Genomic DNA, 27781 nt, shown 5'->3' with positions numbered 1-27781 from the left:
ACCACAGACTCCTGGATGGATTTCAAGGGTCTGAACTTTCCCCAAATATATGCAAAATTGTGGGTGTATGCATGTTTCTTAGGAATAAATTCCTGGCTTTCATTAAATTCTCAAAAGGCTTCTTTATTATCTAAATAAAAGTTAGGAACTTCTGCTCTTAATAATCTGGGTTTGGGAATGTGGGTTTGAATACTGAAAAAAACAACAGTGGAAGGCATTTTTAAATTTCCAATGTGTTTGGTGGTAATTTTAGATAAAATGTTTTGAATGCATGTTTTCTGTCACTCATTTGCCAGGGTAAATACCATTGTGTAAATTCTGATAAACTCAGAGGTCTCTTCCGATTAGCACACTAATTACAAAGTCAGAAGGCAAAAATCTCAAGAGTATTTGTTCTAAAAATTCTGTTTCTAAACAAGTCAGAAAATTAATTTCCAGAATGTGTTTTAATAGCTATGAATTCTGATTTCTGAGACACAACGTTGCCAAGGAGCTTAAGATTCCAAGGAAAAGTTGTTTTTGGTGTATGGGAGTGTTTATTTGTTCTTGATTTTCTAATTGCTACTAAATTCTAGAAAATACTAGAGGCTATTACCTGGTCGAATTAATTATAAGTAAGTTTACTCTTTAAGGGTTGGGAATAACATTTCGGGGAACATAACGTGTGTCCTTCCTTGCCCCATTTTCCGTTTGGCCACCTTGTATATAGGTCATGGATTGCAGTTTCCCAGCACTGTTAACAAGAGAGGTGGGAAGTTAGTATGAACAGCTTTATTTAGCTCTGTAAAAAAGAAGGAAAAAAAATTCTTTGGTGAATTTTCACTGAATACCTGGCAACATAACAAGAGCATTATTTTGTCGAAGGTCTTGGGTTGGGGGAAACAGATGGGAATTCTTTCAGGTACTAGAACATTAGAAATAAGATTAGGGGCCCTTGTGAGACCCTGTGGGGTTGTGTGTGCATTTGGGGCCCCTGGTGAGAGGCTTTGGAGCACAGAGTGGAGCAGAGTAGAGGATAATGTAAGGAGGCTGCCGCCTGGTCTAGGAGCCATGCAGACGAGCCAAAGCAACCCAAGCCGGAAGAAGATCTTAAACTGGGCTGTGAACATCTGAAGAGCAAGTGTAGCTGACTGACTGGGGGCGCTCTGGGAAGGACTTGACAATTTGAGTAGCCGTGCCTTCAAGCAGATTGTAGCAAAACCCTTGGGACTTGGTCTTTCCATGGGAAAACATGCTTCTGTTTCTCTTTACACGTAAAAACCACAAATCTGCTCAGGACTTCACTGGAAATTATTCTCAACAGCAACAAAAGAAATGGGTCTTGCTTTAAACTCCTTGGTTATGCCTATCGCTGAAAATACGTGTTGGGAGCTCATCCGTTATCACAGTAGCTGGGATACATTTTCCCTGGGCAGGAAGAGATGGTGGGCTTGCCTCCACCAGAACCAAAAGCCAGGCTCCCGTCTTTCCAGAAGAAGGTGGAGCCAACCCTGGTGGCCAAACCACAGATTTGGCTGGCAGCTGGGAATACGATGCATCCTTTCACGCCTTCTGTTAAAGAAAGCATTTTTACATAAGCTGATTTCCATCGGGGGCTAAAAAGAGATCCCTCCTAGAACTGATAGAATATTATTATTCCTTCCATATGGCACCAACGCTGTTATTTTAAATTACCTCCGTCTGAAAGCCCCAGCAGACAGTTCCATTGTAATCAAATGCAATAAAACAGAATGAGTGTCTTCAAACACTGAGTTTTACATTATCAACAGGGGCAAATGGAGACTAATGTCTCTGGACTTATGTGAAGAATTTGAAGTGGGGCGAGGGGTAGCCAAGAAAATACCCAGCACCAGTGGTCCGTCCTTGCTTTTGGTCATACACACCATCTTTCGTAAGATTGTATGTCACTACAAAAGTTGGTGCATTTCTTACAGGTGACCAAACTCAGTACGTTTTATAAAGTTAATCACTCTAATAGCTTGTTAGCTTCACATGCAAAGATTGGAATATAACCAGACTCCCACTTAGGACATGGGAAGCATCTTTTGTTGGTCTTAACTAGAAAACTGTGGCAAGCACAAGAGTACTCAATCTACTTTAATGACCACTTTGGATTAAGTGTTTCTTTTTGGTTATCTATGTTGGCTCCTTGGGGCTCCCACTGAGAAAAGAATTCTGCTAGTGAAATGTTGACTTCTTTCCGTATTGAGAAATAGCTCCTTGATGTTTTGGTTTTAGAGGCAAACGCTTGAACTATTCTCCATCTGAGTTACATGAATGCCCTCTTCTTCCCTTTGCCCACCAGCAAATTGCCAGTATTCCCAAGCCATTGCTTGCACGAAAGCTGCCTTCATGGGTGATCCATATCTAGTATGGAGAGACTCCACTTGTTCTGTGGGTCATCGCAAGGGTGGTGTGATTTGTGAAGGTAGCTGGGAAAGGGAGAGAAGCAAACTCAGGGCCGGAAGTGATGCCTGGAAGGGCGTCATTTTAGAGTTGCCGTGCGGCAGGCGGAGGAAGTGGGAATGCTCTCGCAGAGGGAATCCACAGTGCTCTCAAGGCACTTGTCTTTTGCTATCCGTTTGCTCTCTACCAGAATTTATTCATCTATAAAATCAGAATGATGTACACTTCCATGGGATTATGTAACAAGGATACTTAAGAATTTTACTTAAAAAAATAGTGTCCTTCAGAGTAGACAGAGTCCTATAAAAGTTAAAAAGTTGCCAAGCGTCCAGTCCATAGTGCACATCCAAGAGAATCTTATATTCTTGGTACTCTCCAACGAACTGCTATTTAACTGAGTCTCATAGATGTACCCCTGGGTCATAGCTGCCACTTTGCAAAGTGGTTCAGAACAAGCTTTTCAGTATTCCATGTATGCTGTTGTCTGAATTTATGAACTTATTTCATTAGCTAAGCCATTGACCGTTGCTCTCTGACCAGTAGAAATTCGCTGCGCTTTAGCCATGGATCAGTCCCCAAGTCACGTTCTTTTTGTCCGCTGGTACAGGTAAGAGCCAGCCTTGCGTTTCTGCTGGTGATGGGGGCTCTGCGACAGTTCTTCGTTAACTGAAAGGAAAATTATCAGTTAGTACTTTGGAAGCAGCTAAGTGCCTGCCATTGGTCATGTACAACTCATGCGTGGGTGTTGGCCAGCATTTCTGCAAGTTACTCAAAGCCAGGTCCCCAGAGCAAGGCCGTTGCAGGGTCTCCCCTCACCTCCCCAACCACTTCCAACAGAAATGAAATGCTTATTTTGAAAGAATGGACCCAGTTGTAGTGGACAAATTACCACTGTAATAATTGTTACATGCTAAGTGTAGCTAAGTATACTTAATATTTAGCAGATTAATTGTTGATTAAATGTATTAAGACTCCCTCATTCAATAAGCATTGATAAAGCAATGTCTGTAGGCCGGGGGCGGGGATGTAGAAATGAGTAAGATAGAGTTTCTGTCTCTGACCCTCCCTGCCCCCAAAAATGTGTTGGGCATTTAGTCCTTAGATATGTCAAATTAGTCTTCTCTCTTTTACATTTTGACATCCTTTACTGAAAACTGACAGTTTCAACTTTTTACCACCTGCACATTCCCTAACCCCTTAAAATATGACCTCAGTTAAAGCTACTCTACTGAACTATTAAAGCTCATCAATGGTATCTTATTTGTGAAATCTAGTGGCATTTTTCGACCCCCAGCTTCCTTCCCTGGAACAACGGACACAAGCCCCATCACGATCCAGTTATTTTCCTCCCTTTGGCTTTTATTATATACCATCATTCTGTGTCCTCTTCTCTGCTCCTGTAGGTTCAACTATTACCTTGCTGGCAATAACACATTTGATCTTTAGCCCTGAGATTTCCCTTGAGATCCCAACAAGTATCCTTTGGGATCTGGGATCTTCCTGGTACATCAAAAAAATACATCTCTCTTCCTAACCACCACCAACACACACCACTGAATCTGTTTTTACTCTTAAAATTTTATTTTCAGAATTATAATTATTCATATCATCTAAAACCAGAGATCAGAAGCTTATACTCTTATGGGAGGTAGTACACGTTTATAGACTTGAGCCTGGAAATCTTCCCTTTGGCTGCTGTATCAAATCCAAGCAATTTACCCCTTGCCATGCACTTTATATGCGACGTACCCCAGGACACATGCGCTCTCCTTGACCTGAGTTCTAGGCCTCCACAACGGCTTGCCATCATAGTCAGCAGGTGTTACATACGCACTGGATGGTGACAAGCCATGGGCTACATGAGCCTCAAGATTTAATAGCTAATATTTATTGAGTACTTGTTATGTGCCAGCCACTGTGTAAATCCCTTTGCATGTCTTATCACATTTAATTCTTGCAATGCCGTTATGCTGTAGTCATCCTTGTTAGTCTTACTTTACAGATGAGCAAACTGAGGCAGGGAGAAATCAAGAGGAAGCAATTTGCCTACGATCCCAGAAATGGATGGATTCAGGATTCCGTCCCAGGCAGTCTGATTCCAGAGCCCACACTCTCAACCACTCGGTTACACTGCCTGTCCATTAGATGATTGCTAGTTCAAAGGTATTGCTTGAGATGGCCCCTGGCTTAGATAATAAACTCATTGAAATGTGAGTAATTTCTTCCCTTTTAGTCTTCATTAACGAAGACTAACTACACGACGAGTGCTTTGAATGAGGAACCAGAACACAAATTGTAGAACTGAAAATTGGTGACCTGAGTAATGGGATTGAAGGGAGAGAACTCTAGGAGGAGTGGAGAAGCAGAACAGAGACCAAGAGGAAGTTCCTCAGTCCACAGGGAGTTAGCGCTCCAGTACATGGTGTCTGGTGCAAGGTCCGGAGAACAACAGTGATAATTCACCTTCCTCCCTCCTGAAGGAGCTTGCACCTGGCTATCGCTTTACTTCATTAGGCCTATTAAGGTGCGGGCTGAGAGGTACTAGACAGGTGAGACTGGCAGGTGGCCTTGAAAACACCTGAGTTTGGTATTGTGGAAGTTCTGCAGGCCATGAAGTTCTCCTCTTGGGCCACAGGTGAAGAAATGCAGCCTCTTTGACTCAGGGTGACGTCTTCATGCTAAGGAATCACCGTCAGAAATACTTACTCCTGTTACATGAAGAGATGAAAGCCTCTCAAAGCTTTCATGAAATCCTTGCCTTGTTTAAAATTCTCCCACAGTTGCCTTCCTTGTTTGTGGTAAGTTTGTTTGCCTGGGCCAAAAGGATTCATCCATTCAACAGATATCTATTGAATATGTCATCTGTGTTCAATACTCCAGGAGTTGTGTGCTGGCTGAGAAGGCTAGCTCTGGAGCTGGCTGGCCAGGGTTCAGTTCCTGTCTCTACCACTTTCCAGGTGAGTGATTTGGGCAATTTACTTAATTGTTACAAGGTAATTTTAATAATAGCTATTATTATAATGACAAAACACGGCTTCTTGGAATTTATAAGTTAGCAGGGATAATAACAACTAATAGTTTTTGGAATAGGCATTGTTAAGAACCTTGTATGTATCACCTCATTTAATCCCCATACCAACCTTATAGCTATTTCCTGCTATTATTCTATTTTACAGATGAAGAAAACTGATCTTCAAGAGGTTGGGTAGCCATTGTGACACTGGGAATTCAAACCCCGTTTGGTTTGATTCCATAGTCTGAGCTCTTAACAATTTTACTCTAATAATGCTTAAATTATTCTGATTTTTTTCCAAATACTTATCTTATTCCCTTTTGATTGCTGACTACTAAAGCATATATATGAAGTTCAGTGAAAGATGTCTAGCCATCTGCTACTTGAGATGTTTGTTTTAGAATGTTAAGTTGCTGAAGGCCAGAATGTGATCACTTACCAGACCTTATTTTGGATCTAACTCCATACAAAAACTTTCAGGCATTCAATAGACATTTTTTTTAGCATAATGATTATTTGGGCAGTGTTGGTTATTCGGAGAGCAATTTGTCCTTGATCAGGGTGATGGTATTTGGGGGGCAAAGAGTAATACTGGAAGTAGAGGTTTAGGAATCTCAGGAGTTGGGGAGGTAAGATAATCAAAACTTGTACTCAGAAGGTATGAAATGTCCATGGGAGTAGTTGATGAAGGGTTTTGCTGATGGAAAGTTCAAGATTCAGACATCCACCTCAAGAGCTACTCCTCGAGGTAATTGACAGAGATTGAAGAGTGCAGGATGCTAGAGAATTTTCTTTCTTCCTTTGTGAGAAAATTGATGTTGTCTACATACTAATTAAATTTACATGCACCATTACTTCCCAAGGCTTCAAGTGTAGGGATTAATGCTGAGTGATTACAGTACCTCCACATGCTTTCCATCACATCTTAAAATGCCTCTCTAGGCTGATGAACTAGGATGTATGGAGAAGGCAAGCTGATTTTCTGTTTCAGAATGTAGGACTCTGGGGTTCTGTGAACACACCAGTTAATCTGTCAATGTCCCTTTCTTTACAGGAACAAAATTGGAATGATTACACTTGCCATAACCCCGGTTGGAAGATTAATGACATGACATTTGACCATCTGGTTACAGTTTTTAAGTGGGAACTGCTAAATAAAGATACAAACTGGTGATATTTTATTTGGGGTCCAGTGATCTCAATTGCCCTCAAACTATAGAAAAGATATAACTACTTACACTTAGGAAAACAGCCACAGAAAGAACTATCCTTTAAAAGTGTTCTTAAAGTTTTTTTAAAGGAAAATTTGGAAAATAAAGGGAACAGAGCTACATAAAAATGAAAATACGTTTAGGCTAAGGTTGTCTGCTAACCCTGGAAAACGTAATCGGGAATTATTCCAAGAAAGGATGCACAGTTCCCATTGGGGAGAAGAGGGAAAGATAAGCAAAGCACAGTTGGAATAGAAAATTCTTGAGAGAGTAATAATCCAGGGTGCCCCTCACCTGCTATCCTGGCCAGGTACCTACAAGGAATAGTGCCCAGGGCCCTCATTGTCTTACCCCACCACACTTGGGACCCAGTCTCAACTGAATGAAAGCTGACAACAGAGAAGCCTGCTTTGGTCCAGTCAGCAGGGCAGTCCTCCCTTGGTATCCTGCAGATGGTTCCTTGGCAAGCTGCTGGCAACAGCGTGCTAATAGTCATTAGTATTCTTTCCAACAGTAAGCCTCAGATGGGACCCCTACTGCATTAAGTGACCGATGCAGAGAGTTTCACTGCCTCCTTCCACCTCCTCACTCACTCCTCCTGTGCTCCTTTACCTATAGCCCGGAGGCTTATTACATCATTGTGGGGGCCCCTTAGCTGTTTGGAGGGTTCTGCTTCCAGTGGGAGTGCTCTGCTCTAATGTTGGGACAAGACTTAGGGAGAAGGGCAGGTCATTCTTCAGGCCATTGACCAGACCTGTAAATGAGGCCAGAGCCAGAAACAGAGAGACTTGCAATGTCTCTCCTCCAACTTCTAACAATTTTGCCAGATGCCTTTTGTGGTTTTCTAGACCTAGGATTGTTCTCTCAGTTCTGAAAGCCCATAGTAAAAATCTGTTCCAGAATCTCGGACAATCCCTCGTATGTGGTATCTTCTCAAATATGTGTTGAATGAATGCATGAGAACTCTTCCTACCCAAAAGTATGGTGCACATTTGGAACAAGCCTCAAAGTTGGTGAAAGGACTCTACCCGGGGGGCCTTGGCCTTTGTTGTATAGGGCTGACCTTCTCGCTTTCCTTTGGGTTATATGCTGTGTTGCAAAACATGGAGGCTTTAATCTCTAGACAACTTATATTGTCTAGGGCAAGGATGAAGGGGTCACCGTGCAATGATCCTGGTACTCACGTTAAGCATGTCCTTGGGGCCTGGTACTGTGTGTACACATTGCCTGCATTTTGTCCTGCATCAGCCCCCTGTGATGCCCGGCCACGCTTTCAAGGGCAGGCTGCCTTCTCCAGGACCTTCTGAAGGAATGTGATGTCTATACCTCATAATTATCTACATTATCTAAATAAGCAAAATACTATAGACCCATTTAATTTTAATTTTTGCAGATTACAGATGTTTTCCCCCAAAAGTCACCCAGGGATAAGTAAGGCTATAAAACCAAGATTCATCCTTTTTTGAAGAAGAGTCTGTCCCAAATACCAGGTGTCCTGCTGAATGATCTGGCCTATAATAACTTAAATAGGGGCCAGTAAGAGACTTTGGAATCCATGAGGCTATCTTGGTCTGTTGCTTGCCTCATTTAAGGCTTGATACATTTTTGAGGTACTAAACATTTATCTCCCCAAAAAGGCAGCCAGAGATGAAACTTGGGAGTGACATGAATGATTCAAGTCTCTGTGACATCAGCATCCTGTTACTGCTCCACAGGGTGCTCAGTGTCACTGGGGGCCTGGCATGCCTGTGAATGACAATGGCCATTGCAACAGCTTTAAAAGACTTTCAAAATAGAAATGTTTGCAATGGCTTGGCATTCAACCAATTTGGAAGGCTAAAATCCCATAGTTAGGATCCTGGAGATTTCTAATTTTCTCTTCCTTTTTCAGAGGCTCTTTTCCAGGACTCAGTCAGTGTTAATGAATGGCTAGGTGGCAGAACATCTGGTAGACTGGTCTTGAGGCCATGGAGGATAAACTAACTTAATAAAAGGGTTTATCACATGAATGCTGTAGAGCAAGACAATACAGCTGGGTCATTCAACAAGAGAGCTGTTCATAAAAATGAGGAAAAAAATGAAAGGCTAAGGGATATTTGAGTATGTTATGATTGGAAACTTATGATTCTATAATGTGCTCCCTGTCCTCTAGAATTTGTGTTCTAAATCTCGTCTTAGAAGTATCCCACTTAGAAGTGGCTCAGTCAGTTAAGCATCTGACTCTAGATTTCAGTTCAGGTCATGATCTCAGGGTTGTGAGATCGAGCCCCACATCAAGCTTTACACGGGGCGTGGAGCCTACCTAAGATTTTCTCTCCCTCTCCCTTAATCCCCGCATTAAAAAAAAAAAAGGGACTATCCCCCGTTGTACTTCTGTTTGATTTTAGGTCATATATGATGGCAGTCTGCATTCGAGATTCTGAATATCTGTTTATAGAATGACATCCATAAAGGCATTGCCTGGACTTGGCAAGTTTTTGTGGGAGAGGAATGATTTTCAAATTTGTTTTTATAGTGCTATAATATGACACCGTCCAACTTAGATATTACTGGTTTCTGTTGCTATTGCTAAAATAACTATTAACCTCTATAATATTAATCCAATATTTGCTGGGCACATTATTAACATTTAGTCTGTGAAGTCACATTTCAGTTTCATTAATTTAACTACAGCAGGATAAACACTCTCAATCCAGGACCCCACTGCCTATGTCCAAATCACTTTGAGCTCCTGAGTTGTTTTGTTTTGTTTTTCCTTAAGACTATAAGACTCATGAAAAGCTTACACCAAGCCCTCAACTATCTATTAAGGCTTGACATTTGCCAAACACTGTGATAGCATAGTGTTTGTTTGGCACATTTTCTTAATAGAAGTTCCGTGGGTGAGAAAGTAGTGTGTGTGTGCACACACTCATGTCAGATGCACATAGGTGTCTGTCAGGTAGAGAAGGCAGACCATGATACGTGTTTTAACATTTGTGGAATATATTGCCCTGTGAGAGAGAGAGAAGCAATCACAGGTCAAAATGGCTGATTCGCAGTTCGGCTCTCTGGGGCGGGGTGGGGGGAGGGTCTGCAGTTAAGGGGTCCTCACCGCAGGCCTGCAGAGCCTCACTCAGGATCCATGCTGCTGAAAGGATCGCACTGCCTGTTCACCAATGAAGGTATCTGGAGAGAGTGCTTAGTGAGAAGTACCTACAGATCACAACCATGTATTGCCCCAGACACCCCCCAGAAACACTGACCATGCATTGGCTAGTTGCAAAGGTGTGCCATGGGAAAGGACTTCAAGCCACTACCTGGTGTGGCTTCACACTTACCCTCCATCAGTTTGATCCTGAAGTAGGCGATGAGAAGAAGCAGCAGCAAGGTCACAGGTAGGAAGACCCCAGCAAGCAGGAACAAGCCGGGGAGCTCCCTCATGAATGCTGACATCACAAGGCTCATTGCCAATCACCCAGACCCCAGGGGCCAGCGAGCTCACGCTCAGGATGAGGGCAGCTTTGCTCAGAGTCTACACTTGTTTTCTTCTGGGGCTCCGGCCTTTGCTCAGCACATCTCGGTGGAAATCTTGTGGACTTTGCTCTATTTCAACAGCCCCGTGAATTCTGAGAGGATTGCTAGCAGGTTACTCTGTAACTCAGCTACAAAGTGTCGAGGAATTTGAATGTGATTCCTCCAAGCCATTCCAGAGAGGAGCATTTATCTGGCCAGGGTTGGGAATGACACCAGGAGGCCTAGATTTCTTTGTATTCAGTTTCTCTGGAATGAAAAGTACCTGATTCCAAGCAAAACCCAGTGTTATAGATATTTTACTTATATATTCCCAGACACGGGAAGAATTTTTCCTACATTTTCTAAATTTCAGAGTTGAAAATTACTTAGTAGCCATGTTCATGTACCTATGAACCTGTGTCTAGAAAAAGTGAATTTTCCTTCATATGTACTTGATATAACTAATATCAAGGAAGGAGGAGCAATATTCTTTCCATATGTAAAAACTCTTCCTAGTATGTCCTCCTCTGAATACTTTTCTGAGAGGTGCACTGGTATATTTATTTATTCAACAAATATTTAATCCTACTAGAACCCAACCTCTTGGCTAGATGCTGGCTGTACAAAGAGTAGTAAGTCTTGGTCCCTGCTTTCTGAGAGTGGAAATAGACACAGAAAGAGGTAATTGCCACAAGTGCTATAGTGATGGAATGGATAGTAATATAGCCCCTTTTCCTTCTCCCCTTGATGCATCAGTTTTTGCTCACTGCTTTAGTAGTTTGTACTCTTAGTTATCTTTTGCTTACATATTTCTGTGGTCCACCATTAGCAGTAGAAGGTGGGACCTGAATGCTAGTGTTGTGGTTTGTGTGGTAACTACAGAGTTTCTGGGAAAAGAAAGGGCAGTAAATCATTTTGACACTGATGTATTGACCAAGTTGAGTTGCCACTGACTGCTTTAGTGAAAAAAGTTCAAAGATACTGGTCTACTAAACTAAAAGCAATGGAAAGAATCATTTCCATAATGAAAGAATCTCCTGGAGAATCTGGGAAATTTGGAGGGGAAATTGACAGCCACCTTCTTGGGTTCATGTTCTAACCTCTTTTCATGTTCTAACCCTATCCCTGTCCCCACTTGGGAGCTGCCTGGGTGAGTGGCTGGCAGATTCTCTCAAGCACATGCTGTTGTGAGTGCCTCTTGAATTCTTTTCACCAGGGATTTTGCATGGCCATGCAGAGTCTTAGTCCCCCTTGTAAAGCAGCACCCTAATTTATAAAATAAGAAGAATAGAGAGCATCTCTGGGATGCTTGACTGGCATGCCTAAGCAATGAACAGTAAACAGCTTCCTCTCAGAAGAGAGACATCTTAACTGCAGAAAGAGCCATTTAGAATAGCCAAGATTAAGTCAGCATCTGTCGTAACTTATTTGCTTCTCTTCTCCCCCTCCACACTCCTTGAGTGGTGTTGTTGCTATTTCTCTTGAGTGCTTTCCAATGAGATGGCTCTCTGGTGCTCTTTCAGCTTGAACAGGATGCTAATTTGTAAAGTGTCAGTCTACAGAGAAACTCCATGAGCAGGTGACATTACCAGGGAGATGTTAGGCAGCTTTTAGGCAGACTGTTTGTCATGTTCTTTCTTTCCATTTTATTCCATTCAGCATTCAGGCCTTCACTGAATGCCTAGCAAAGGTAAGTAAGAGTAACAGGCAAATATATAAATGACAATAATGTAAGTAATTTGACCTATAAAGTGCAATGTAAGCACTGAGGAGAGACTGACTGATTCCAGTTAGGGAATTGGGCCAAGTTCATTAAAAGGATAGCATTTGAGCTAAGCCTGGGGATGGGGAGCTGTGGAATGACCTCCTTAGACAAATACATGACAGTAGGTCAGGGCAGGGTTTATGGAGGACAGGGAAGAAATAAGAGTACCCAAATGATATGGAGTTCAGACCAGAGATATGAAGGTGGAAAAATGGGGTAGCATCAAGGCATAGACTCTTGAAAGCCCTGCTAAGGACTGCACTGTTTGGACAAGGGGGACCGATGGAAGGTCTTTGATCATGGAAGTTCATGAGCTGACCTGGGTTCATTTAGGTAGCCTTTGACAGAATGGACTGAAGAGAAGATCAGAGTAGGCTGTCTCAACATAGTATCAAGATACAATGAGTCTGAGATGGGGGCAGCTGAGGGAAGGGAAAGAGGAGGACAAGGGGCTGCAGGAACCACATGAACAGTCCTTGGTGAATAAGTAGAGAGAGGTAAATGTCACCCATGATACTACTAATCACTGAGCACTTACTCTGTATTGGGCACCTCATAAATACTCTATGTGTATCTTATTTAATCTCCAGAGTAACCTTATAAGGAAGAGACTCATTAGACAAATGAAGAAATGAGGCACAAAGAGGTTAAATAACTCTCCCAAGATGCATATGTAAATCAGTGACAGATCCGGGACCATACTCCCGAACCTGTGCTCTCATCCGCTGCGCTGTGCTGGGCGTGGGTGGCTGGGGAGATGGCAGTGCTGGAAGGGGAGACCTGAACACAGGCTGGGCAGCAGGTTTGGATGGGGGAACATTTATAGTTTTGCACTCATTAAATTGGAGGTAATGAAAGGGGAAGCTTGTGGAAATCTGGAGGTCGGGAGAGAGGACAAGTCTTGCAGTGCAGATTGGGAGTTCTTAGAGTACAGATGGTGGCTGGGGCCGAGCAGGTGGAGAGATTGCTCAGGAAGGAGTGTACATGAGAATAAAAGAGAGACCAGCTGTGGACCCTAAAGAACGTTCTCGCTTAAGACATGGGAGGAAGGATAAGAACCAGGGAAGAAAACCAAAAGGCTCTATGGGGTAGGAGAGGAGCCCACAGGATGCAAAGTTAGGAAATGGTTGCAAAAGAAAGTTCCAAGAAGGAGAGGGTGAGAAGTAGTATCAGTGACTGGTTCTGAGCTAATTCTGACCCACGTGGAGAATTCTAAGAGGCGCAATCTGTGAAGTGGACTTAAAGGTTTACTCTCTTCTTAAAAAGGCTCTTTTGGGATATAATTGACATAATAAACGATACGACTTTATAAGTTTTGACCTATGTGTATATGCCTGTGAGCTCATTGTCACAATCAAATGAAGAACCTACCCATCACCCCAAAAGTTTTCTCTGTTCCTTTCCCATCCCAGTCTCCCACCCGTCCTGCTCCCCCAATCGGCAGTCAACCCCTGATCTATTATCTGTTACTATGTGTTTACATTTTTTAGAATTTTATACACATGGAATCATACAGTATGTCTCCTTTTTGTCTAGCTTCTTTCACTTGGCATAATTATTTTGAAATTCATCCATGTTGTTGTGTGTATCAATACACAGCTTTGTATTGCCAACTAGCTTTTCATTGTGTGGATATCCATTTTTTACCCATTAACCTGTTAGAGCTGCTATGAACATTCCTATATAATTCTTTTTATGGCCATGTGCTCTCATTTCTCTTGGGTAGATACCTAGGGATCAAATGGCTGGATCATATGGTAAGTGTATGTTTAACTTTTTAAGAAATTGTCAACCCGTTTTCCAAACTGGTTATATCATTTTATATCTCTGCCAGCAGTGTTATAAGAATTCTAGTTTCTTCACATGCTCACCAACACTTGGTATGGTCAGGTTTTTGGCTATTCCAATGATAGGTAGTGGAATCTCACTGTGGTTTTATTATGTGTTTCCCTAATGATGTTGAACATCTTTTCAGGTACCTGTTTGCCATTTTATGTATCTTATTTCATAAAGTGTCTGTTCAATACTTTTGCATGTTTTAAAAAAATTAGATTATTTCTTCCTGAGTTTTGAGAGTTCTTTATATACTCTGGATACAAGTCAATTATCATATATATGATTTGCAAGGATTTTTTCCCCCACTCTAGCTTTTTTCATTCACTTACCAATGTCTTTGAAAACACAGAAGTTTTAAATTTTGAGTCCATTAACCAATTTATTTTTCTATGGATTGTGCTTTTCATGGCATGTCTAAGAAGATAAAGATAAGAAATCTTTGACTAGCTCAAGGTCACATAGACCTTCTCCTGTGTTTTCCTCTGTTTGGTAGTTTTAGCTTTTATATTTAGGATTATGATCTATTGTGAGTTAATTTTTATATATGATGAGAGAGATGGGTTAGAGTACTTTCTTTTTTCATACAGATCTTCAATTGTTCCAGCACTATTTGTTGACAAAGCAGTTCTTGCTCCTGAATTGCCTTTGAACCTTCGTCAAAAATCAGAAGTCCAATTATTTCTGCATTCCGTATTCTGCTCCATTGATCCAGTTGTTAATCTTTACGCCAGTGCCATTCTGTTTTGATGCCTGTAGCCTTAAAATAGGTCTTGAAATCAGGTACTCTTAGCTCTCCAACTTTGTTCTTTTTCAAAGTTGTTTTGGCTAGTACAGGTCATTTTCATTTCCATATAAATTTTAGGATTACTGTGCCAATTTTTATAAAAAGTCCTGTTGGGATTTTCATTTAGATAGCATTGCATCTGTAAATGAGCAAAGAATCATTATGAGGAGATAATTGATATTTTAACAACAGTGAGTCTTCTGACGCATGAACACCACATGTGTTTCCCTCTTCTTTGGATCTTCTTTAGCTTTTTACAGCAGTGTTTTGTAGTTTTCAGTGTGGTAGTCTTGAACATTTTTTGTCAGATTTATGCTTAAGTGTTTCATATTTTTTATGCTGTTGCAAAGGGTGTTGCTTTTTAGATTTTGATTTGTGATTACTGCTAGTATTAAAGGTTTTCTTAAATTATGAAAAATGCCACAGGACTGGGAACTTCTAGAAGATAAAATATTAGAATTGATTAAAACATCCTTCAGAGCTTGGGAACTTTTATTTATAAAGGCTCTTATCCCAATCCAAACTGGCTGCTTGGAGTTATATTTAGTAGGCATAGCAGCTATAGAAGGATGGGGACGGTGGACACACTCATAATCTATTTGATTTACTGGAATTCAGGGTGGGATTCCATAGGCAATGTGCAATTTCCTACCACAACTATTCCTACCACAACTAATTCTTTACCTGGCTCTTTACCATGTAGTACGAAAAATCATTAATATTATTGGAAAATATACGTCTGTGAAAATTGAGGGACATAACACATTGGGGATTATACTCTCCTATTGATTTCCTTAATAGCAAATCCTCCCATTGTTGATTTTACATGATTATTTAAGAAACAAGTGGTTGCAGGTTTTGATATTTGGGAATAAAAAGCCTAGGGACTACTTGTATATCACCTAGTATACTCTTAGTGAGAGCTGGACAAAAGTCTTCCTTAGATAATTGTGACCAATTGCAGGTAATACCAACCCCACCAAGCCTCTGATTTGGATTCTGCATTAGTCTGCCTGAACCATAAAGAATGACTCATTCTAATGACATGGGCAAAATCCTCCCTCAGGTAATTGTGACCTATTATAGATAATATCAAACCCACCAGGGCCCTGATTTGGAGTCTGCATCAGTCTGCCTGAGCCATAAAGAATGACTCATTCCACTGACATGTCACAGGCCAATGAAAGTTCTGAAGTCCATCAGTGGAAGGTGCTAAAGTTCCATTGACTGATATCTGGGCTATCAGATTATGACCAGCTACAAAACCAATACAAAAAATTTAGTACAAACAAAACTAGTGAATTTCAAATAAAGTGTTTTGATTTAATTATGTGCATGACATTTTGCTGAAATGAAGTCTCACCCACAGGGTAAATGTAGTACTGATGGCCCTTTTGAGTAGGAAAGCCTATCTGCTTTGGCCCTTTATTAACTGTCCCTCCTAGCTTGGCTCATAACTAAGTACTATTACCTGGCACCAGTACTACGGTCAACACAAAAATGAGTGCTCTGAAATCATGTGACAGCGATGGGTTATAAGGTGCTCATTCAATAAAAAAGATGATTACAGACGAGATAATACAGAATCTACATTCTTTGTGAACTCTGTGAGAACATCCACCAGCTTTTATTTATTTATATTTGCAGGCAAAAAATATTTATTAAGGGTTTAACATGTGCCCTGGAGGCACTGATCTGGGGACTATGAACATATCTCTGGATACGATCAATTCCCTGTCCTTACAGAACTTACATTCCGGTGGAGTAAACAGACAGTAAGTGATAGTAGGTACCAGTTTTGGAATGCGGGTACTGTTCTAGGCAGTGGTCTAATCATTGCCTGTGCTGTGTCTCATTACAGTCTTACGTGAATGCCTTTGAAGTAAGGGCCGTTTTTCTCATCACTATTCTACCGACAGAAAAGCTCCTGGAGTTTTCATGGCTCATCAAGGATTACACCACTAGAAAGTGGCAGAACTAGGATTTGAACCCAGAGCCCAAACACTTCTCCACTGTACTCTACTCTTCTGCTTCTCAACCTCCTAGAGACAGGAGTCTGGAGGCTAGAAATCCAAGATAAAGATGTTGGCAGAGTTTGTTTCTGTTGAGACCCTTCTCCTTGGCTTGCAGGTGGCTGCCTTCTTGCTGTGTCCTCACTTGGCCTCCTCTCCGTGCACAGGCACTCCTGGTGTCTCCCTCTTCTTAGAGGTGTACCAGTTGTATTGGATTAGAATCCCACCTTTATGACCTATTATACCTTAATTGCTTCCTTAAAGGCCCTAGTCACATTGGGGGTTAGGGCTTCAACATATGAATTCTGGGAGGGGACACAATTCAGAGGTTTCTCTGAAAAGTTGACTTTTGAGCAGAGACTTGAATGAAGTGAAAGAAGGAGTCATGTGCACATTTGGAGGAACAGAGTTCTAGGCAGAAGGACTAGGAGTACTAAATTTCTGAAATGGAAATGTTTCTGGCATGATCAAAGATATGTAATGAGACCTATGGTGGCTGGAGCACACTGAGAAAGAGGGCAAGTAATAGAAATTACACTTTTGAGAAATACTGATCTAGAAACTTGACAGCACTGACAATAGGCCAAGAAAATGTGCCCATCTCTGTGTCTAATCTCTGAAGCTCGGATTCTACCACAATGCATTGAACATTGCTTGAAAAATGGTTAAATATAGAGAATCCTGGGGTAAGCAGGTTTCTTTACTGCAAGGTTTTGTAGAGCCTTTAATTTGGTAGGGTGCATCATGAATCCCCAAAAGGAATACTGCATGAGCCTTTTCCAAACTTACTGGACCATCAAGTCTTTTTTGTCCGGAGGCTCCTGGGAGATTAAGGTCTACATACAGACCGTGCTTTTGGGTATGGGCCACTGGGTAAGAAGATTTGTCCTGGTGCTCCGAACATAAAGCTTGTCCCTAAGTATCAACATATAGGTTGGAGATTCTTAGGTAGGGAACAATGGATAAGGAACAAATTATGAAAAATTATGATGGTGGTTTTTTTTGTTTTTATTTTTGTTTGCTTTTGTTTTTGTAAATTGTACTAGCACACACTGGCCCCCGCAATTCAAGAAGCATCAACATTGTCTCACTCATGAAATTTTTCCAATTGTCAGCTTGTTCCACTTTGCAAGGTTATTTTGTTCATTGGAAAATGATTTTTAGAACATGCCCACCTGAACACAGATTCTTTGTAATCCCATCCCATCTAGGGTGGCCTTGGACATCAGGTATTTCTGGTCATTAGCAATAAGCTGTAACAGAAGTGGGTGGCTCTCTGGGGTTTGTATGAAAGTGAATGTTTGCCCTTCTGAGTGGCAGGGAAATGAGGGCATTTTGACACCAAAAAGTTGTGTGTTGCTTGAACAGATTTGGAATCTCAGAGATGGAAGTCCTGCCAATTCAGGCTTTTTCTCCCTTCACCCATTCTGTTTTAATCAATCAATATGTTTATGAAATAAGAGATCAGAACAGAGACTGATTTATGCTAATTTAAGTTAATCAAGTTTCAGTGCCAGCACCCCTCATTTGCATAGGCTCTTCCAGACTCAGGGAAAGGTACTGAAAATACAGATACTTGGGTGTAGTTTTTGTAAAGTTTGCAAAAGAAAAATATATTAACTGCAATTGATTAAGACTCATTGTCTTTGCACCTCAACTTCCCTTCTGCCATGCTCCTTGTGTCATGTCCTGTTGGGAGCAGCCATAGACATATTTGGGGCAGGTGTTGGGGAAGATGAGTTGGGGACACATTTAATTGGGTTAGTAGTAGAATGTATATGTGGTTTGCAGTCATTTCTGTATATAGTTAAGTTGTGTCTAACTGTGGTGTGTGAAAGGCTTCGGGAATACTCCTACCATCCACTGTGCAGTAACTCTTAGTGGGTGACCTAAAGGTTCAGGGGCAAAAGGTCATACCTCAGTTTGAACATGTCCTTTGGTACTCAACTTCAGAATATGGGAAGTGGAAGAGAAATAGGTTTGAAATATATGGAGCCAGAGCGACTCTGGAAAATTTTCCAAATATCATGCATGTAAAATTATAACTGGAAGATTTGATTCTCATTTGTGCCCAGTCAAAATGAAAGTTCTCTCCTACAGCGTATATACAATTACAAACAAAGTATACATTTTGGAGTTAATTGGGTAAAATAGAATTTTTCAGTACCCATGTCTGAGGACAACAACGGTTAGCAACAGTCCTACAAACAGTAATTGTATCTTTGTGCGATTTTACAGATCCCCAAGTATTGGATTACATTTTAGTGTGTATGATGGATCTTGTCTTGACTAAGGGGGCAGTTCTGGACAAAAGAGCACACAGAACTGCCACCTGGAAGAGCAGGTACATGAAGAAACCTGTGTTCTAATACCAAAGTATACATATTTATGAAAGTTCAATGTATGTAATATAAATTTTATTATATGGTTATATAGCACAATGTAATATAATGACAATTTTAAAAAACATTTAATTCCTCTTGGAATGCCTTTATTTCAGATTAGTTTTGTGTTCTTCAAAATTATTGATTATACCAAAACTCAAATATGAAAAGAAGGAAATTCCTAGTGGAGGCCAAAATCAAAAACTGAAAGATCGACAAAACCTCCAGAATGTTAAAAAAAAAAAAAAAAAAAAAGCTGTTAGCTTTTTAAAATATGTATCTTGTTATTTTTTTCTCATTCTATGTGAATATTCATTTTCATACAGAATTTTGTCTACAACTTTGTATTTTTTTCTCTGAAATAGAGAACCCCCCTCGCCCCTGACAAAATATAAAGCTTCAGACCTGCAAAACCGGAATCTGCTGCTGAAGAACAGAAATTTCCCAGAGAAGAAAAGCCTGAGAGAAGTACCAGACAGCCTTGCAGTCCACTTTGTGATTTCTAAATGCTCTAATTTGGGCTTCTTGCCATAATTTCAGAAGGATAATGACCCTTCTCATTGGTATTTCTGGCTATTTGCAGGCCCTGGAAGGCACTTCTGACTTAATGGGCTCTCACCAAAGATGGTCATGTTCAGTATTAAAGGGCAGGGGGGTTGGGAGGTGGTGGGGGTGGGGGTGGTTTGAAGTGATGCCACAGACTCTATGCAGTAAAGTCAGAGAGGAGGTTTTTCTTCTGCTTTAGAAGAGTTACATTTTATTTATTTATTTATCTACTTACTTACTTATTTACTTAGAGTGTATGAGCGGGGCCAGGGTGAGGGACAGAGGGAGAGGGAGAGAGGGAATCTCAAGGAGGCTTCACACCCAGCTCAGAGCCCGACTCGGGGCTCGATCTCATGACCCCAAGACCATGACCTGAACCAAAATCAAGAGTCAGTTGTTTAGCCGACTGAGCCACCCAAGCACCCCTATAATTACCCTGTTAAATGGAATTCTCCCCGTAGCATAACGGGTGCTCAGTACAGAAGAGCTTCCATTATTATTGTGGCGATCTCCGCCGCCCAATGCCTGCCCCAAGGATCACATTTTATATAAAAGATAACACACATTTGTACAAATATAACATTTATGTTTTACAACATGTTTTTACACATGTACCATGTGTTAGGTCATGAAATGAATTTGGCAAGTCTCAACCAGAATTTTATAAAAAATGAAATAAAAGAGAAAAATATTTGAATGCATATCATGTGGTAAGAGACAGAACTGTTTTATGAAACTTGTTTTAGTGTTGGGAACAGGGTGTGTGGGGGGTGTGTGTGTGTATGTGTGAACTGTATTTCTTACCATCAGTTGCCTTTGAAAGTTTGAAAGTTGGGGCGCCTGGGTGGCTCAGTTGGTTAAGCGACTGCCTTCGGCTCAGGTCATGATCCTGGAGTCCCGGGATCGAGTCCCGCATCGGGCTCCCTGCTCAGCAGGGAGTCTGCTTCTCCCTCTGACCCTCTTCCCTCTCGCGCTCTCTCTCATTCTCTCTCTCTCAAATAAATAAATAAAATCTTTAAAAAAAAAAAAAAAGAAAGAAAGTTTGAAAGTCATTGTTACAAGGCCTATACTTCTAATGAAAGTAATGAAAACATAGGTATTCACGTCAGAGCAGAACGTTAAACAGAAATGAAATCTAACCCAGATATCATTGATTGATTTTATGGCTTTTTTTTTTTTTAAGATTTTATTTATTTATTTGTCAGAGAGAGAGAGAGCACAAGCAGGGGGAGCGGCAGAGGGAGAGGGAGAAGCTGACTCCCTGCTGAGCAAGGAGCCTGATGTGGGACTCGATCCCAGGACCCTGAGATCATGACCTGAGCCAAAGGCAGATGTTTAATCCACTGAGCCACCCAGGCATCCCTATGCCTTTTTTTTCCTTTTTTTTTTTTTTTAATTGGGAGGCAACCTTTTCCTGCTAAGTAGTAGTATTCCTAAATGTATGTCACAGAGAAGATAATCTAACACAATGCTGTTACACAGATTTATAGCTGATCTTTGAAATACAAGTCAGAATGCTCCTTTTAGAAAAAAACATAATTTTATTTCTATTTCCCTTTAGAAAAAAGTCCTTATGACTTCTGCGGTATCCAAACAGTTCATCCACAGCGCCATTTATCTTTTTATTTTAAAGATTTATTTATTTATTTGAGAGAGCGAGAGAGTACATGAGATGGGGAAGGGTTAGAGGGAGAAGCAGGCTCCTCGCTGAGCAGGAAGCCCAATGCGGGACTCGATCCCGGGACTCCAGGATCATGACCTGAGCCGAAGGCAGTCGCTTAACCAACTGAGCCACCCAGGCGCCCCACAGTGCCATTTAAACCTGTGTTTGCAGATGACCGACAAATCTGACTTTCCTTGCACAGCCCAGCTTTCTGTTAAGACACTGCAGTTTAAAAACTCGTCCCTGCAATGAAGACTAAGTTCTTCCACGAGCAGAGTGCGTATAATGCGCAAGTCTGTATTAATCACTAGAGGTAAGCTACCAGGCCATTACTAGAACTTTCCGCCAAGGTAGTAACAGGAAAATAACAGCTGTTTGTATAAGGAAACTAGGAGCTCATTTGCACAGCTGCTGGAGGCGATAGGGAGATTAATGCGTGTTGTCAGTGCTACAAGTTTAATTTAACTTGTGCTAAAATAGCATCAATACACATTGCCCCTTGCCATTCATTTCCCCTGAATGCTGATTAATTTACTCTCATTTCACCCTGAATGCTGCCAGGCAGGCAGTAATGAGTTGTAGCCATCTGGCCGTATTTTATCTTCCCCACTGCCCCTAAAAAGAAGCAGAGATGGGGACATTCTTTTCATGGGCATCCATCCCACTGCTCAGAGTTCCCAGTCCTCCTTTTGGGGAACACAGGGCAGATAGCTGTCCAGACAGTGGATTCCTGAGCTGGGACACGGTTTTTGTGTTGGAGCTGGAAAGCGAAAGCCTAATTTCAGAATTGGTTGGGGGGGGGGGGGGAGGGGGGGTGGGGAGGGGATGGATCACAGAACCTATATACAGAGTTAACAGTTAAGCTTCCTAAAAAGAGATTTGTAAAGTATAGCTACTGTTACAGAGTAGTATTTTGTAGATACATCATAATACGAAGTACACAGAGATAAGCCTCTTTATAGACATATAAAGCAATATTGTTAATATTGTCTTAACTCCTAGAAGAACGGGAAACCATCTGGTCTCAGTAATTGCTTCTAAATATAATTTATTATCTTTTCATGATATTTTCAGAATAATCAGACATATTACCTCATCATGGGTAAAAGAATAATAAGTTAGACTGACATAAAATTTGATTCTATTTCAAGGATACTACTTTTTAAAAAATCAACTTCATTGAGGTATAGTTCACATATAATAAATTCTGCCCATATAAGTCTATATCTCACTGTGTTTTGACACATTTATATACTCATACAATCACCACCACAGTCAAGGTATAGAATAGTTCTATCAGCCCCCAAAATTGTCCTTGTGCCCCTTCCCAGTCGATTCTTCCTGCCCCAGCACCAGGTAACCTCTGACATTCTGTCAGCGTAGATTAAATTGACTTTTTCTAGAGTTACATAGAAATGGAATCTTAACGGTATATATAGTTTTTAAAAAGATTTTATTTATTTATTTTAGAGAGAGGGCACACACAAGCTGGGGGAGGGAGAGGGACAAGCAGACTCCATGCTGAGTCCAAGAAAGGGCTCGTTCTCAGGACCCTGAGATCATGACTTAAGCTGAAATCAAGAGTCAGATGCTCAACCAACTGAGCCACCCAGGCACCCCCGGTATGTATACTTTGGCATCCTACTTTTTTGCTTAGCATAATTCATCCATGCTGTTGCATTTTTCAGTTGCTGAGTACTATTTCACTTTCACTCCATATCCTTCCATATCACTATGGGTGTGCCATAATTTGTTTATCCATTCATCTGTGGATAATGGACATTCGATTTCTAGTTTTTAGCTATTATGAAAAAATTTGTGTACAAGTCTTTGGACATATATTTTAATTTCTCTTGAGTAAAAACTTAAGAATAGAATTGCCAGGTCTTACGGTAAGTGTATGTTTAACTTTGTGAGAAACTATCAAACAGCCTTCCAAAATGATGATAGCATTTCACAATCTTACCAGCAATGGATGAGGAGGATTCCAGTTGTTCTACATCCTCACCAACACTTGGTCTTGTTATCTTTTAAACATTGTATCATGTCAGTGGGTATATAGTGGCACTTCACTGAGCATCTAATTTGAATTTCCCTGTGTTTTAAAATACAGGTTTTATTGTTATTTAGGTATGGCAAGGCCAACAGATCAAGGGATGACTGCCATTAGAGTCAGCAAGGACCCAAAGTATTAAGACATCAAAAACAGAATAAAAAGGCATGATGAATATACCTGATGACTAATGATGTTGAATATCTTTTCATGTGTGTGTTGGCCATTCATATGGCTTCCTTTATAAAGTGTTCAATTTTTTTGCCTTTTTTAAAGAAAAATTGTATTGCCTTCTTACTGAGTTCTAACTAATTAATATGAATTTTTGATCTAAGTTCTTTATCAGATACTCATATTGCAAATATTTTCTCTAAATCCATGGGAGAGAATTTCATTTTCTTTTGATTTTCTCAAAAATGTTTTTTTTTTTTTTTGAAGACTTGATTTATTTTTTGACAGAGAGAGAGACAGCGAGAGCAGGAACACAAGCAGGGGGAGTGGGAGAGGGAGAAGCAGGCTTCCCGCGGAGCAAGGAGCCTGATGTGGGACTCGATCCCAGGACCCTGAGATCATGACCTGAGCCGAAGGCAGACGCTTAACGACTGAGCCACCCAGGCGCCCTCAAAAATGTTTTTCAAGGAGCTTAAGTTTTAAATTTTGATGACATTGTCAGTTTTTTCTTTTACGGTTCATGCCTTTTGTGTTTTATCGAAATCTTGGCCTACCCCAAGATCATGAAGATATTTTTCTGTTTTTTCCTAGAAGTTTAAATATTAGTTTTAAATATTACATTTAGATCTGTAGTCCATTTTGAGTTAAATTTCTGTATTGCTTTAAGTAAGGGTCAAGGTTCATTTTCCTTCCCCAACATTTGTTCAAAAGACTTTCTTTTCCCCATTGAATTAAATTGGCATATTAATTTTTATTGAAAATCAACTGGCCACCTGTGTGTGGGTCTATTTCTGAATTCTCTATTCTGTTGCATTGATTTGTAGGTCTGTCCTTCAATGCCTGTATGATATTCTTTTGATTGTTGTAGCTTTATAGGAAATCTTGAAATAAGAAACTGTGTCATCCAACTTTGAATTGTTTGGCTATTTTAAGTCCTTTTCTTTTCCAAGTAATTTTAGAATCAGATTTATTAAAAAAAAAAACACCTGTTGGGATTTTGTTGAATCTATGACTCAATTTGGAGAGAATGAGAATCTTAATAGCATTGAGTCTTCTAATTCATAAATATGGTCTACGTATCCATTTACTTAGTCCTTTGTCATGTTCTCTCAGGAATCTTTTGTAGTTTTTTGAATACAGGTTTGCACATATTTTGTTTAATTTACTTCTAAGTGTTTCATATTTGGCATGCTATTATAAACGGAATTTAAAAATTTTTCATTTTCAATTGTTTCTAGTATATAGAAATACAGTTAATTTTTGTATATTGATTCTGTATTTTGAGAACTTTCTGAGCTTGCTTATAAGTTGTAAGGACTTTTTTGGGTAAATTCCTTAGGGGTTTTTATGTGTCATGTGTACATAAGGAGTTTTACTTCTTTCTTTACAATCTGCAAGCTTGTTATTTCTTTTTATTGTCTAATTGCACTGTTTAGAACCTTTAGTACAGTGTTGAACAAGTAAAAGAGTGGGCAATTGTTCTTTTTTTGGAAGTTATTCTGCCTAGCTTCTGGGGATTTCAATCTTGCATGCACAGATTTGTATTTGGCAAAAAACTCATGGGATCCCTATGCAGATTTTTAGAATTGTTTTTCTGCTTAGCTTCCTCCTGTTGGGGACTCTGCCCTACAAATTCTAGCTGCTTTGTCCTCCCCAATTTCCTGCCTCTGAATCCTAAACTCAGCAAGATTCTCAAGCTCTACTTGTATTCCCCTTTTCTGTCCTGCAGTCTAGAGATTGTCAGAAATCCTGGGTGATGGCAGGAACCACCTGATTTTTTACCCTATTCTAAAGGATCACAGTCCTCTACTGCCTAGTGCCTGAAAATAGTTGTTTCTGTGTTTTATCTAGTTTTCTAGTTGTTTACAATGGAGGGGTAATTCTGGAGCTCGTTACTCCTTTGTGCTTAGAAATAGATACTATCTGGGGTGCCTGGGTGGCTCAGTTGGTTGGGCGTCTGCCTTCAGCTCAGGTCATGATCCCCGGGGTCCTGGGATCGAGTCCCGCATTGGGCTCCCTGCTCAGCGGAGAGCCTGCTTCTCCCTCCGCCTCTCTCTCTCTCGTCTCTTTTGAGATAAATAAATAAAATCTTAAAAAATAAAAATAAAAAAACAAAACAGCTGCTCCCCCAGAAATTTTGATTTAAATGGCATCGATTTTTTTTTAAAGCTCTCAGGTGATTATAATGTGTTACAGAGGCTGAGAATTACCAATTTACTCTCAAAACTCTACAGAACTTGTCCATAAGTGTTCCATGACATCCTGGTGTGGCCAAGATGGTTTACAGATGTACTGAGTTACAGATCTCTTCCTTCCTGGGGGCAGCCTATCTTAGCCAGGTCCCTTGCTCCAGCAGGAGTCAGCACCCTCAGTTTACCACAGCGTGCCACACAGACACTATCCTTTCCTGAGTGGGCTGTGACTGCAGGCCACTGAGCTTTAGAAGTTAATCCTCCTTTAGATTCTCTCATCTTCGTATCTCAGCTCAAATGTCACCAAACCTTTTCCTGACCCTTCAGGGTCAGCCTTTTTCCTTTCTGCCCATTCCCATTGCAGCACACGTACACCCCTATGATAGTCATGTTAGAGTTTTAAGTCTGTTTCTACTTAAGATTTTAATCCCTGGAAGGTAGGGGTTGGTTTCTTTAATCATCTCTTCCTATTATTAAGCAGAGTGTTTTGTGCTTCAAATTTATTATATTTGGGTAGGCCATTCTGGAGTTTAATGTTGGGAAGTGTTCTGTGGCCAAAAATATCTTCTGTTTTATTGAAAGTCTTTTCTGTTAGTAATGAGGATGTTTTCGGGGCACCTGGGTGCTGCAGTGGGTTAAGCATCCAACTCTTGGTTTCAGCTCAGGTTGTGATTTCAGGGTCATGAGATCGAGCCCCCTGTCATGCTCTGCACTCATGTGGAGTCTGCCTAAGACTGTCTCTCTCCCAGGCGCCTGGGTGGCTCATTTGGTTAAGTGTCTGCCTTCTGCTCAGGTCATGATCCCAGGACCCTGGGATCCAGTCTGCATCGGGAATCCTTGCTCAGCAGGGAGCCTGCTTCTCCCTCTGCCTGCTGCTCCCCCTGCTTGTGCACGCTCTCTCTCTGTCAAATAAATACAATCTTAAAAAAAAAAAAAGAGTGTCCCTCTCCTTCTGGCCCTCCCCACCACACCTTCACTCTCTAAAATAAATAAATAGATCTTTTAAAAAAAAGTATGTTTTCAGATTCTCCATAAGTCAGTTGGGTGGGAGAGGAATTTTGTATTTTGTATTACATTATAGTGGGGCTTGAATTCATTTCAGGTCTCTAATCTTTTTTTGTACTTAATTAATTTTGTCCTTTAGGGAGAAGAATTTGGTGGTGCCTTTCTACCTTTAGGCATTTGTACTTCAGAAATGAAATTCTTTAATTTTGATGAATTTTGCTATTTATACCATTTCAGCTTTTAAATCCAGAAATTTTTATTAGGTTAGATTATTGTTTTCAAATTAAGCAATAAATAACTTGGATGGAAAATGAATTTCCATAGGGATAATGTGGAAGAAAATGCAAATGTAAATTGCTATCTATTTGGCTACATAACACCAAGCTTCATATGTTTACTTAATTCTTCTTTTATATTAATGTTGCCATGAGAAGAGTCACTCTGTCTGATACAGTGCTTTTGCATACATTAGGAAAATGCACCTCTTCTGGGCATTGCTTAGCAAACAGAACAAGGGCTAGATTGTAACCCCACTTACCTCCTGAGTCAGGAAGCCTCAGATAGGGCATGATTTGTACAACCTGACACAGTGGCTCTATGATGACCTCTTTACTTTTAGGACAGTTGTTTGTTTCTGTACAATTTGGCATATTTCCAGGAGGTAAAAACAGTTTTGATATCCTCCACTGTGTATAAGACACGTGAGTATGAATTGTGAAAATGTGTTGGAGAGAAATTAAAGAGGATTCACTAGAGTCATCTAAATCTCAGTTGTGTGATTGCTCCTCTGGGGGGGAAAAAAAAAGAAAGCTCAAAGGAAATTAAAGGTAGAAAATAAGGGAAATGAGGTTCCCCTCCCATGATCCACATAGTAAGGCAGAAGTAAAGGGATAAGAGCCAGGACACTGAAAATCTTCAGCTGATGTCTTCCATTAATGGCATGTTTGGGTTGGCTAAGACACAAAGGAAACACCACATTTGCCAAGTGGGTGGACATACACCCGCTAACCTCTGGCCACAAAGAGAAAGGTAGAGGCTGTCTGCTGTCGGTGAGGGACAGCCAAGGACATTGCCAGGTAGTGCGAGTAATAGTAGGAAAGGACCACACATGGAGTCCCTTTGTGGCCTTCTTACTCTAAAATCTTGCATTTCTCACCAGCCAAGAAATTTAATTTTGGTGGGATAAATGTATCCCTTATCCATTGACCACGTACTGGACAACTTTGGAGCCTTTCCCAAATTGCA

At 40.7% G+C, this 27781-nt stretch overlaps 1 protein-coding gene and 1 long non-coding RNA gene across 3 annotated transcripts; one reads left to right on the top strand and one right to left on the bottom strand.

Annotated features, from left to right (window-relative positions):
* Positions 1 to 320: 320 nt before the first annotated feature.
* SMLR1 (small leucine rich protein 1) lies at positions 321 to 27105 on the bottom strand. Its single transcript, XM_025859572.2, is given in 4 exon segments — positions 321 to 3072; positions 9951 to 10102; positions 10104 to 10215; positions 27075 to 27105. Coding segments are annotated over 4 exon segments (381 nt in total). The 3' UTR covers positions 321 to 2986.
* On the top strand, positions 4761 to 6600 carry LOC141372912 (uncharacterized). Of its 2 annotated transcripts, XR_012378433.1 has the most exons (4): positions 4761 to 4930; positions 5014 to 5204; positions 5287 to 5363; positions 6474 to 6600. It is a non-coding gene; the product is annotated as an uncharacterized lncRNA (long non-coding RNA). The 2 variants fall into 2 exon arrangements; XR_012378432.1 differs by lacking the exon at positions 4761 to 4930 and having other exon boundaries at positions 4938 to 5204.
* Positions 27106 to 27781: the final 676 nt, after the last annotated feature.

This window comes from Callorhinus ursinus, unplaced genomic scaffold (genome assembly GCF_003265705.2).
Source record: "Callorhinus ursinus isolate GAN/ISIS: 27379988/994484 unplaced genomic scaffold, GSC_fseal_2.0 scaffold6, whole genome shotgun sequence".
Classification (NCBI taxonomy): Eukaryota; Metazoa; Chordata; class Mammalia; order Carnivora; family Otariidae; genus Callorhinus; species Callorhinus ursinus.
Note: the sequence above shows the minus strand (reverse complement) of the source record. Positions and strands in the feature narration are given on the sequence as shown.